The following is a 13,644-nucleotide window of genomic DNA, read 5'->3' as shown; positions in this document are numbered from 1 at the left end:
CCTCTTGTTGCAGTCTATTATTCCACTGGATGACTTTCAAATGCATCATTATATGCTATTTATATTCCTATTTTCTTAAAGCCTATTGTTTGGGTTTTCCACTCCTTAGTGATAGCTGGAGAGAGACATGAAAGGCGAGGAAGATAGAGAGGATGACGCCAGGCAGCAAAAGGGTTCAGGGGTTTGAACTGAACCCTTTAAGGATTGCGCCTTATTTCACGGTACACGCTCCACAGGTGTCACCCTGTCGTTGTATATAAGAAAGTCGGTGGCAGTCATTGGCAGTGAGAAGGGAACAGCTCTGCAGTCTTTTTTATTTACGGAGCACTTCTTTGGCAATCTTCCTGGGCATCTCACACGTCTGTATAGCTATAGATCATTTTTCACACTGCACAGGGACCCGAGACTATTTGGTCCTTGAAAACCATCTTGTTGGTACGGAGACTGAAAAGCTGGAGCAGGAGCTGGAGCAGGAGCTTGAAAAATTAAACAAGACGATCATATCTAATCAATTTAAATGATGTAGAGCAGTGTTTTCTTTGCGTTGATTGTTGGTGTCCTTGGCATGTTTGCTTTATGATTTGTTGATGTAAACTCTAAACATTGCGTAATCATGCATGTAATTATGTAACTCACGCACTTTTATTGTTTTATATGTATAACAATCAGAGCCTCCATGTAAAAGAGAGTTTGTTCTCGATAGTTCTCCCTGTTTAAGTGAAGGTTATATAATAAGAAGAATGATAACAGGATGTAGGATCACCAACTCTGTCAGCAACTCCTGTCAGACAGCACATGACCAACATATTTCCCTGTTTTTTTGTGTCAGAAAGGTTTATTTACTTAGGTTTATATTTCCAAAAGAAATGTTCAAAATAATCTTCAGACAAAAACAAACAAGCAGAAATAAAAACTTGAGTGTGTCTCTACTGCTTTTTTAAACATGTCTTGCATGAACATTGCTGAAAGAATTAACTATCTGCACTATCACTAACTGCTGACCACTGATCCATATTGTGTGAGAGTGTAGTTGTAATAAATGTTACTTAATAGATAGTCCCTATAGCATGTTTATTCATACTCAAAACTGTTAATTAGTGAATAATGACTGATCAATTAACCCAAACAAAAACGGTTTCTTTCTCGCTTTAGGGCCTCATAGTTAACTGTTCATAAGTGCATAATAAAGTATGTATTAATGTTAATAAAGCATCAAAAACCTCAATAAAGTTAGATAAGCTCAATAAATGTAATTTACAGTGTCATTTTTTTGATTTCCTGTCAAATGACCACCAGCCGTTCAATCAGGACTGAGAAGAGATTGCAGCAAATGAAATATTTATTACAGCAGATAAGATGTGATTATTAAATCCCTACAGGGAGATTTTGCAGAGTCCAGTCCAGGGGAAGTGGAGAGGTTTAAAAAAGGCGGAGAAAACACACAAAGACAGGAAGTAAAATATGAAACAACTAAACTAAAAACCCAAACTGTGACAGCAAAAGAAGAGTCTCTCTGACTGAACATTCACTTGAGCTTCATCACAATTGTAACATGATATACCGATTGCTGAAAGATGAGGTCTGTGCTGGACAAGGTTGAATGTGTCGTCTAACTGAAGGCAGAAGTTGCAGATTTTCTTTCATAATTAATCTTTGAATGTCCTTCAAAATAAGTCAACAGAGGCAGCATTAAAGAAAAAGATTATGTGGATGAGTCAAGAAAATCAAGAAGAAACATCACAACATTGAAGTCATCACAGGCGAGGCGTTGCTTTGAAGAGAGATAAAAAGAAAAAGTTTGAGTTTTATTTGTTGCAGCGCTTCGAAACAAGGTGCACTAGATGATGGGTATAAAATAACCCAGCCTTCATCAGTTCCTGTGTCTCTCGTGAATCGTAAAGACTGATGTGCTGTCAAACCAACCTCCAGAGAGAGATAACCATAAAACTATATGATACGAGGTCACCCAGAGTCTTTCTCCAGCAGCACCTGAGTACACCGTCTCCACATACCTCCCTGAAGTCAATCAATGAGCTGCTGGTCATCTGGGACATCCCCGCCCGGCCCCTCAAATACCAGATTTCTATCAGGGGAAAGGTTTAGCCGCTGTTATCTCAGCTTAAGATAAATTTCCTCTCGGAGAGCTCGCAGAGTGAAAAGGTGATAAATCTCCTACTCTCGCATGACTTTTATTTGTAACAACTTGGGTGTGGACTCATGGCCTTTGGACGGAAATACTACGATTAATAATTGAGTTTCTCTTTGATGATGAAACTGGAGCTCATTCTTTGGCTGTTGGCGTTGTTAATTCGAAATGTTACTGATGAGGTGAAGCTTTAAAAACGATACGAATGACACGGAAACCGCGGCGCGGCAAACTGGTCCTGGAATGTAAATCTGGCAACAGGCTTTATTTTGTAAAGAGAACAGTCTCCATAAGAGATGTGGAATAGATGCAGTAGGAAGGGGTCAGAGGTAATGAAAATAAACATTCCTGTTGCTTGGACTGTGGTGTTCTCTCCGCGGGACATTAGTCCATCTCCTTAGGGTGTCGTCAATAAATGTTAAATTACTCCTGTATGTTTCCCTCCAGCTTCATTTCAATGCCACAGTGGAATTGTGACTTTACGTGTCTCGCACAGCTGTTCTCTCCTCGGCAGTCGCCTTCAATCAGCCTCTCTCTTTGATTTATCACTTCCTGTTGTCCTTGGGATCGCTGCGTTTCACGACAGCGTCTGTGTAGCTACAGTTTTAAAATCTCCAGCTCCTCTGGCAGCTTGGGAGCGCTGACCACAAGGCTTAGCCGGGGGGGATCTAAAATAGTTGGAGTCAGGGGAGGAGATAAAAGGGACGACAGTACGGAAAACAAAATGACTCTCCTTCCTGAGCTGGGCTGGTTGTGGGCAGGTTGGAGGACTGTGAGAACTTACCAGCTCAGGATGATGGTTGTGTGACTTCTGGCCCCTCAGGGAGTGGTGGGTGGGGGTAACACTTGAGTTATTGTTCCACAGTCTTGTTTCTTGTTTAAAATAGCTCTTAACCTCTTTATCAGACTTGTCTGCTGTCTGATAAACGAGAGTGTGGAGCAGATACAGAACAGCTTAATCTCTGTTGTTTTTGTGGCATTAGTGTCAGGCCTCATTAGGCTGTGTTCAGGATCACTGAGACTGAGGTCAGGGCCGGGGAAACCCTTCCCACATCTTCCTCCACTTCCTGTCCCGACAAATGAGCCTTTCCAATCCTCAAGAAAAGTGATAATTCATCATTTCACTATCAATTACAGTAAATATTTGGAGCATTTATTTTGAAAGTGGGTGGTGGTTGAGGTGAACAACTTCGCCTAACTAGACTGCTTCGCTCAAAAAGCTATATGCTAATTCACATTGCATTTTATGTACATATCTTTATTATGAGATATTTTAATTGTTTCCATCTGTCTTTTGATTAGACACTAAATTAAATATATTATTATCTGGGTGTATATCATCGTATATTTACAAATATACTATGCTATTGTTTGTCACAGAGCAATTTGGCAAGAATTTGAGTTCAAAACATTCAAAAAAATGCTAACCAGCTAGCCCCGGGCTGTCCTGTCCCAATATATTCCTTTGCACTTGCAAGAAGTGATGGTCTGACAGCCTCTCTAGTTTCCGCTGGCAGATATATGCCAGCTGTTAGTGTAATAAATTAACTAAATAAACTCCAAAAAAGTCAAGAAATTAAACACTCTTACCTCTGTTTTCTTTTCTAAACAGAAAAATACAGCTGTGCACCTTCTGAAGAATGGTTTTGCTCTTTTAAGGCCCCCACACACCGCCCAGACGTCCAAATGCCTTCTCCGACCTCTCTCCGACCACTCCATTGCCTCTTGTCTGACCCGTTCGGCAGAAAAGTTGCACTGAACACACCGCTTCGACGTGCTGCCTACTCCACAGTAGCGTGTACGTTCTGCGCTTGCGCAAGATGCAATAAGCGGGTGGCGCTTGTGTTGTGAGTTGGAAACGAGAGCCTTGTGCACGCAACTCTCTTTACTTTCCATCAAAACGAAACTTAACTATTTCCGATAAAAAGGCTGCATACTAAACATGCAGCAAGGCATTACCAAACGAACACAAATTAATTTGTCCTGAACGGACATAACAACTGCAAAACATGAAAACGGGGAATGATGGATCGGAGTGCATAGAAAAACAAAGCGCAGGTAGTATTCCGCCCCTCCCATACACCGCGCTGATTCGCTAGCACACCACCAATCAGAACGGCCATTCAGCTGGCACACAACCAATCAGAGAATCCAATGGCTCAGACGTCAGACAGCCCTCCTCCTCAGACTTCGCATGCTCAGTCGGATCCAACAACGTCCGCGCGGCTCCGAAAGCTTCCGACGCAGCTGAACACACCAAACATATTTGTTCCCGACCTCGTCCTAGTCTCTCCAAACGCTTCAGACGTCCAACGGTTGGGCCAGTGTGTTCTTGCCTTTACCGAACTAAGACGAGCCTAGCTGCCTCATTAAATCATTGTGAAAACTCAACTCACTTCATAAACAGAATAAAAGTCCAAGTGGTTTGTCTTTCTACAGACCCGGTCCGGACAAAGTCTAGGGCCACCTTCCCACAGCTTACTGAGCCATTAGCTGATTAGCTAATAATAGCTAGCTACAGCCAAGGATAGCTAGCAAGAAGCTGCAGTTGTCAGTTACTCTCATGAAATGCTGCCCGCTATGTTTTTGTTCTGTTCTGGCTATATTCTCCAAATTGCACCTTTAATCTCTCATTAGCAGTTTTTTGGGCTTGTTTGCGGCAGCACAGCCAGCGGTAAACAAAACACTCACATATCTCCCCCTTCTAAAGCTGATATGGTGAATGCATCAGCAGCAGTTGCCTGTTTACAAAACTGGCAGATTTATAGCAACATTAGCATTCATCTGCAGTCGGGTGTTTGGCTGCCTGATAAATGTAAATCCATTATTCACCCGCCTTTCAATGCTTACGCTGCTAAACGTTCCAGTGTGTTCCCCCGCTAGTCACTCACTGTATTTGTACAGGGAAGATCGTATGAACGGGGTTTATCAGAGCATTTTTAACAAAGAATTCCAAAGAAAAGTTTTACCCACACACCTTCTGGGTTCTCACATGTAAGCTCCTTAATAATTGCTGAGTACAAAAATTGTTCCCAACTACCCGCAAATTCCCAGAGTGATGCGAATTGTGATCCTACTTTTGGGAACAGCAGTAAAAGCATGTTATCCTCTTCTTACTGAAGCTTAAAAAAACTCTCCTCTAGGATTAAGAGAAATCAGGGAGCTCTGCCAATGTAGCAATGTAACAGTTCCTAGCTGATGGCAACACACACTTTTTTATATATTTCAAATGCTTGGCAACAAAAGAAAGCACTCACGTTAAGATTCAACACTTGAGGCTTACCTCACATAAAAATAAATTAAATAAATTAAAGGTTAGGTTGCCTATTGTTGCTTGAAATTGTTTCAATTTCTATATTTTAATCCTTCTTTGACATCACATTTAATCCTGTGAACCAAAGACTCTCAATGATGACCATGAGATTGATTCTGCTGTGTTGATAAACCACCATGAGACGCCTTCAAAGTCTTCACGAAGAGCAGACTGAGAGCTTCGTTACCTCTCATATCCGGCCCAGACGCAGGTCCTATTCAGTGTGAATTCTTGATCTGAATCCAAGATCCATGTGCGACTTCCAAGTCTGTATGATTAACGCACCTCCTGGTGTGAAGCGTTGCAGCCTCTGCCTGCATCCCACCAATGGGTGCACTCAGTTCATTGGAGGCCCAAGGCGAAGACAAGCATGGGGACCCTTTAATTACACCCTCAGCATTTTACGCCCACCCTTCCCCTCTCATTGAAAACTGGGGCAGAGCTGGGTTTGAAGGGTTGCTGTTGGTAGACTGTGTCTCCAGAAGGAGAAAAAAAAATAAATACACCCGCTGTGTTTTTTATGCTGTGTAGTTACCCTCATTACGATTAATTCTAATATTCTTTCTCCCCTGGCTCCAAACATTTGTTGGCAGGCGAGATGATCACAATTATCGCTGCTGCAGGTGCCAGCAGTGAAGCTGGCTCAACAAGCAGGTGATTCTTTGACATAAAAAAAAGTTTGCAACAAAGCTTACGTCTCTGTTTCTCTCTGCCAAGTAGGAAGCTTTGTGAATGTTGGATCACCAGGAAGAAAAGCCTGACTGAGAGCGACTGTGACTCTACACCGCATTACTTCAATTATACCAACAGGTCGGGCGCTCTTTCGAAAAGGTCATTATATATATAAGTTTAAATGGTTTCATAATGTCACCTCTTTTCGTTCAGCTGTGACCTACCTTTGCACAATGTTGAGGCCCGTCCATTTCCTGTTTTGTTCCATAACATCGCAGGTCATAGGTTTCCCTTTAATGGCGTGGCGGAGTGCAGGAGGTGCGTTTATGTATGTGTTTTTACGGATGATACTAGGAAGACAAATGCACTACGGTGACACGGAAGCACCAGAGTGTACCAGGATGAGCTCCTCTCGTCGGAGATATACGTCCACACTTTTTCCCTGGAAAAGGGAATCATCCTTCCATCATCATTAGTTTGGATTTAAACATCGCCTGCTTGATAAACAAAAGATTTAATCTCGCACAGACTGCTGAGGAGGCATGGTCGCTTGATGAAATAGAGTGTGTGGGGACAAATACAATATCTGCCGACGATGTGTAAAGGCAAACAACGATGCAATGTTCAAGAATAAGAAGAGGCATCGTCGTCCAACCTTTGATATCTGTATTATGCCATCTGCTCCCACGGTCTTTGAGGCATTCATCAAAGCGAACTTGAAATGGGAGAGCTGCATAAAAATTCCTTGAATGTTCAGTTCTGTATGCAGCGGATGAGTGCTGAATCATTTCGTCGCAAAGACTTGAATATAAAGTGCTGGAAGACATCTTTTCATGCAAAAAGAAATACAGTACCCAGTGATGAATGAAAATAAATGATAAATAGAGGCGGAAACACATTGTTTATTCACGTCTCTCTTCATAACTACAGCTTACTTTCATTTGGCACCTAAATTTTGCAGGAAAACATACAACAAGGCAGGCAACAGAAAACGAGAGGCGGTTAATCCCATACACGTTAGTATCCTGGCTGCACCTTTAGGGGTGTTTCAAGTTTTCCAACATACACTACAAATTATTAAACACTTTGTGTTTTTAAACTAAATTGTACTTTAGTTTAAAAGTGTTACAGCCACTAAAACCTCATCCAGTACAAGAGACATTGGTTCAGCCACCTTGTTGAACTCACTACATACAAATCTTTTTATTTGTTTCAAGGTTTAAAAGGATAATAATGTACAATTTACATATAGATTGGTGCTCTGTAAACTCTTATCACTGGTCTTTTTCACACATAAATGAAGGTCACCAAAACACGAAGATGCCTTGTTTTCACCTGGTCCCCATCCACAGGTGATGGTGGAACAACTGGAATAACTGTGGAAACTCTACACAAGAAAAAGAGCCACGTCGAAGGAGGAGGCAAAGAGGGCGAAGAAGCCGAGTGATAGAAAACCGAGGGTAATGGACGGGCATTCACACAATGGAGAGCTCTGGTGTTGTGTCCTAATCTGCTCCCCTGCTCATATGTGTTTCTCTGGGATTTTCAAAATTCCCCTTCCTGTTTGTGTCTCTCTCCAGTGAGTTCCCACTAAATCTTACTAACATCATAAATAATTAAGATAATGTAACTCAAACAGGAGTCTATAGGGAATTTGTCAGGGACTATTTTCGGCTGCGGATTAATACACTATTGTAACTCACTGATGATTAGCTTAACGATGTGTTATACATTTCAGAGGAATAATTCATATCAGACTTTGGATTAACACTGCTAACACTTGTTAGTGGGATCAATTCATTGTTGCTTTTGATCTTTTCACGGGCCGACATCAAGAGAAACATTGAATATGATCGTAATTTTCCTTTCAAGTTGCAATATTTAATGCGTTATAACTCCTCAGTACATCATCCAAAAATGGTTCAAAGACCAGTCTTGAGATGTTTAATGCTGTGATGACTCTTTGTGTGTCTTGCTGCCTTTATAAAGAGGAAACACGTGTTGCATGCAGATTGACAAACGCAGAGGCTGGTTATCTGACTGTCAGGTCCAAGTTAGCGCCGCAGTGTCCTGATTACCTCTGACAACCTCAAGTCATACTAGTCACAACATCGATGGCGTTAAACGCAGTGATATATTTGAACAGCCCTGGAGACAGTGCGCTCCATCCAGGCCTGGCTTTGATGTGACACCATCTGATTTACACTAATGACAAACTGGCTTCTCTTTTCCACACAGGCGGCTTCCTGGGATTGACGCGAGTTTTGGCCTTGCTCGCCTCTAACCCCTTATCTTGTTAGAGACAATTGAAAAAAAGCAATTACCTGCAGATGCTGCATTGTGGCTGACAAACAAGATAATGTGGGAGAGGAGAACAGCCAACTGCTCACTTCATCGCCCTAAGAGGCCCTTTTATCTCGTGCTTTACCCCATCTTGAAACATTTATAAGCTCTCCCTGTGACTGCAAATAGCCCTGGCCCACGCCATGCTTACTGACCGTAAACAAGCCGGGCAGCTGGCTCTGACCCTCCGCTCTTCCTCCCCGTCTAAAATGGGCCTGGATAAAGCTTTCCCCTCCAGCATCCCTCACCAGGAAATGTTTTGACTCCGTCCACTTGGTCTGCTGCTCTCATTAGACCTTTAGAAGAGGATTTAGGTGGTTGAGGGTCGCTGCTGCCGCCGATCCGCTCGTCATCCCGGAACAAGCCGCCAACTTTGTTTACACTCTGGCGCAAATGAAAGGCCTTGGCTGGAAAGGCCTGCAACTCAACATTGATATTTGTCTCGAATAAACAATGCAATTAGCGGAGCATTTATCTCATGAAAAGCGAAGGAATGAGAGGGGTTTCTGTCTTGCGAGCACACTTTTTGTTGTTGTATGTTGAAAGTGAGGATCGTTTAAAATGCCACACCGGGAAGCAAGAGAAGTAACAGAGCCGAAGAGTTCGAGGGGACACATCTTGAGAAATTATGCTGCAATGGAGCAGTTGATTAGAAAGATAATTAAATTGGGAAGTGAGATCCAACAGGGGAGTTGCACGTCTTGTCTGATAGTCATCAGAAAAACAGATCGCTCGTGTAAATATTTTCCTCCTCAGATAAGGCAACAGGCATTAAGAGTGACGGCTGAGCTCTCCAGAGAAATTAAGTTACATGCAACATGTACACACGGGCATTAAGTTACACGTGTACCCAATTAACATCCCCTTCACCCCGGTGGTTCTTCAAGACGGGGATGAAAGCTAATTCTAAACACTCTTCTTCGCGAGTGTGACTCCAGCCAGACATTTCATTTGTTTCAAGAGTTTTTGCGAATCCCTCTGAGGCGCAGCTTCCTTCCTCATTTCTCTCCGAAACTGTCCGACTTGGCTCATGAATAAAAACCGCCCGGCGCGTCGAGAGAAGAGGAACCATCCACCTTCGCTCTCGTTCCCCTTGATGATATTCTAACAACACCCTCATGAATATGGACACGCTTCACCGAAGAAGAAAAAAACCCACTTCATTAAACTTTTTTAAAATATTCTTTTTTAAGCATGACGCCCCTCGAACGGGGAGGGGTGATTATCTTTGGGAAGGCGCCAGCAAGCTGTAAGAGGAGCTTTGAAGACATTCCTAAGAGGATATAAATAGTTTATTTACTCCCAGCACACCCCATGCAGACAATAAGCTGATGTGGAGTTGGTCAGCCTTCTTCTTGAGAGTTTTCCCCCGAAGGAGCACAAGCAAGCTTCATCATATGCACTCTATATATCCCAGATGGATCATGAGCCAACCACAGTATGGAAAACACTCCTTTGTATATATATTTTCCCATAAAAGTTTGAAGAGATCTCCCTGCTGTGAATCATTTCTGTGTATTCAGAAGAGGCGGGAAGTTAGAAGTCTTAATTCCTCAGACTTCTGTGATGATCATACGGCTTTTTAAAGTGGAGGATTACAGCCTCGGGCTCGACTCGTGGTTATTAAGCTCTCGTATTGAACCCGTGGGAGATTTGATAGCGGATGAAAGTCCAGCTCCACCTGCAATAACTGCGTCCCAGGATGTTATTTTTAAAAACAGAGGGAACAGGACTGGGTGTCACTGCATCCTTCCTCCGGCACATTCAGTCACCCCCCCCTGGGTGTCACAGTTACAACACAGTGAAAGTAATATTTGCTGGACCCAGACATGATCCCTGAAATCGGGTTGTATAGCAGAGCTGTGATGTCACAACGTTTAAATATGTACTGACAAAACACTGGAGGTATTGTGAGGTAGTGGAATGAAATACACAGATTTATCACGAGCAGGTCTCAGCTTGGCCATTGTTCTGGTGTGAGGCGGTGCGATGGAGCGGCGGAGCTGTGAGATTAAACCCTTACGCAACTTTGGGGATTCGCTGAGAGCAACGCAGCTGAGCACGAAGCTGTAGCTTTAAAGGTGCATTCTGCAGTTTTGGGGAAGAAATTTTAAGCGGAAGAGACTAACCAAACTAAATAACCAAACTGACCTTAATTACAGCACAGTTTTCATACTGTTTCACTTTGTTTATATGCGGCGGACCCTGCCACCTTTATAGCGTCAAACAGCCTTCTGGACCTTACCTTCCCCTGAGAAGGGCTTGTTTATTCAGTTATGTGAAAAATAAATATTTCTGGGTTTGTTGCATTGCCTCATTAATATCATAAATATTAAAATCCCGATGTTGAGTATCTTCTCCAAAACAACATAGTGTCCCTTTAACTGCAGCGAGCAGAATCCCAACCATGCAACATTTTCTAGGGTGTTTCATTTCATTTTTTTTTCGCCCCAAAGCAATTCTTGCTGCTTCCCGCCTCATCCCCCAGTGCCCACATCTCAGAGATGGTGCTGATTAATCTTTCTATTTATCTCCACATAAAAACACCCGCTGTGCACCAGCCCAGCGCTGCAATCCAGCTGCATTCACGGCCTCAATTTGACTCTGAAGTGGCTCCTTCCTCCTCCGCCCTGCTGCAGCATAAAAGATTGATCCAATACAGGGATTTTTTTTTCTTTTCTTTTCAAAGGTGCAGGTTTGCGGGATTTATTATACAGCGACCTATATATTACAACTGTGCGTGTCCAAAGTGCCATAAATAGACTATATTTCATGATAAAGTAGCTGGCCGTGTTTGGTGCTTTGCGTCAAAGTTGACAACACTGAACCACTGCAAATGTTTCTAGTTTGTTTTGCTAAACTCCACATTTTATTCATAGACTTTGAACACAACACTGGACGTTTTTTTTTTTTCTCTCAATATAATAGAAGTTACATTTAAAGGACTTTAAGGGAGAAGAATGAGTCCTAATACAATTCCTTTTCGAGCACAAAAAGCACGTTTGTCCCGTGAAGCCGTCCCCTGTGTCATTGTGTGCGTTTAGAAGTTCTGCATATGATTTTCTTGAAGGATTTCCTGAAGTCCCTGTTGAAAATGGTGTATATGATGGGGTTCACGGAGCTGTTGCAGTAGCCAATCCAAAAGAAAAGGTTGAAAAGTGCCTCGGGGATGTAGCAGCTCTCCCTGCAGATGGCGTGCAGGGTGTAGGTGAAGAAGAAAGGGAACCAGCAGAGCACGAACACCCCCATCACCACTGCCAGCACGAAGGTGAAGCGTTTCTCCCTCATCTGCGCCACTTTGGTTTTGTTTGCGGCTGCCAGCTGCTGTCGCCCGGCCGGGTTCTTCTGCTCCGGGTAGAGGTGTAACGCGCGGGCCGAGGCCCAGGAGAGACGGCAGTTCTGAGGAGGGCAGCAGTCCGACCCCTCCACCTTTCTCCGCTTGGTGAAGCGGTGATTGCGCGGTTTAGTGTCCGACTGGCAGCAGCTCTCCTCCAGGTCGATGTCATCCAGCTCCCCTTGCCTCTGCTGGTGGCTCCCGGAGCTCTGGCTGCTGGGGCTCTCCGTCTCGAAGCGGTCCTTCCTGACGAAACAAGTTTCGGACTGAGAGGGCTGCCTCTCCAGGCCGTTCTTGGCCACGAACACGGTGGAGGAGCGCTGCTTGGCCACCTTGTAGATCTTACAGTACACCAGAATCATGATGAGACCCGGAGCGAAGAAGGACACCAGGCAGGAGGAGAGGATGTACCAGGTCTCGTCGTTCAGCAGGCACTCCCGCTCATCATGTTTGGTCATGAGGAGAGGAGGGAAGGAGATGACGGCAGATATTACCCACACTACAGCGATCATGGACTTGATGCGCTTCGGAGTCCGCTTCAGGTTGTAGCTGACCGCCTTCGTCACCGACCAGTAGCGGTCCAGGCTGATGGCGCACAGGTGCACGATGGATGAGGTGCAGAACAGCACGTCCAGGGCCAGGTAGAATGCGCACCAAGTGCTGCCAAAGTACCAGTAGCCCATGACCTCGTTGACGAGGGAGAAGGGGATGACCAGCGTGGCCACCAGGATGTCCGCTGATGCCAGAGAGACCAGAAAAAGGTTCTGGGGCGCACGGAGAGCCCGGCTGGTCAGCACCGCCACAATCACCAACACGTTACCGACAATAGTCACCGAAATGATCACAGTAACCACCAGGATGATGAGCGCAGTGGCCGTTCCCGTGTGTGGGAAGGCAAGCGGTGCGTCCGTGGCGTTCTCATCGTTGGAGACGTTTTCCACCGACAGATTGAACTGGATTAAATCCATTCTGGCTCCACTTTGTCCTCTCGTATCATGTTTGTTGTTTCGCACCCGTTTTTTTTTTTTTTTTTGGTTTTTCTTCTTCCAAAACAGCTCAGACTGGGTGCGCTGAGCAGCCTTCCACTAACGCATGGAGCTGCGTTGCGCGTTGCGCTCCTGGTCAGCCCGAGCAGAGAGCAGCCCGCATGAGACACAGCCCCGGCACAGATGTAGCTCCTCCAACTGCAACCCCTGCGAAAGCTCCTGACGGGCACAGAGAGGACCGGAAATATCTGCGAGAAGAAGAATGTCCACAGACCAAGGCTCCACGAGCACAGTCATTCCTCGGCTGTCACATCCTCGTGCGTAAAGAAGCTGCTTTTGCGTCCTGGAGATCAGCATCGCTCTGGAGAGATGCGCGGTGCTGGTGGAATGAATGCCCATAGAGGAGTGAAGTGACATCATTCCGAGGACCAGCCCATCTCTGAACTTAAAGGAGAGAGAGGAGAGTCAGAGAGAGAGAGAGAGAGAGAGAGAGAGAGAGAGAGAGAGAGAGAGAGAGAGAGAGAGAGCGCGCATTGTTCAGACAGTTGGATTTGAGATTTCTTTGAGAATGAAATAGATTGTCTGCAGGCGAGCCCTTGGGCTTGTTGTGCTTGATTTCATACCCTCACAGTTTGTTGTTTTCTGCCTCTGAATATTTAACTTTTACTCAGCATCGCATCTCTGCATGCAGGGAGTGGAAAATCACAACAACAGTCTTTCGCTGCAAAACCAAATGTGTGCTACTGTGAAGTGTAAACCTTTTTTTTTTTTTTTTGGATGAGTATCTTAAAACATTTGCGCCGTGACAGGGATGTTTTAGGGTGACACGACCATCAAGAGGCACACTGAT

General features: G+C 44.3%; 1 protein-coding gene across 1 annotated transcript; it reads right to left on the bottom strand.

The window, feature by feature from the left end:
• Positions 1 to 7,013: 7,013 nt before the first annotated feature.
• adra2db (adrenergic, alpha-2D-, receptor b) lies at positions 7,014 to 13,236 on the bottom strand. Its single transcript, XM_030397201.1, has one exon. It carries the CDS (start codon positions 12,774 to 12,776, stop codon positions 11,502 to 11,504), a length of 1,275 nt encoding a protein of 424 aa, XP_030253061.1. The 5' UTR covers positions 12,777 to 13,236; the 3' UTR covers positions 7,014 to 11,501.
• Positions 13,237 to 13,644: the final 408 nt, after the last annotated feature.

Source organism: Sparus aurata, chromosome 18, assembly GCF_900880675.1.
Source record: "Sparus aurata chromosome 18, fSpaAur1.1, whole genome shotgun sequence".
NCBI classification, from domain to species: domain Eukaryota; kingdom Metazoa; phylum Chordata; class Actinopteri; order Spariformes; family Sparidae; genus Sparus; species Sparus aurata.
Note: the sequence above shows the minus strand (reverse complement) of the source record. Positions and strands in the feature narration are given on the sequence as shown.

Coding starts and splice junctions, on each gene's coding strand:
- adra2db (XM_030397201.1), bottom strand. CDS start 12,776: ATGGATTTAATCCAGTTCAATCTGTCGGTGGAAAACGTCTCCAACGAT.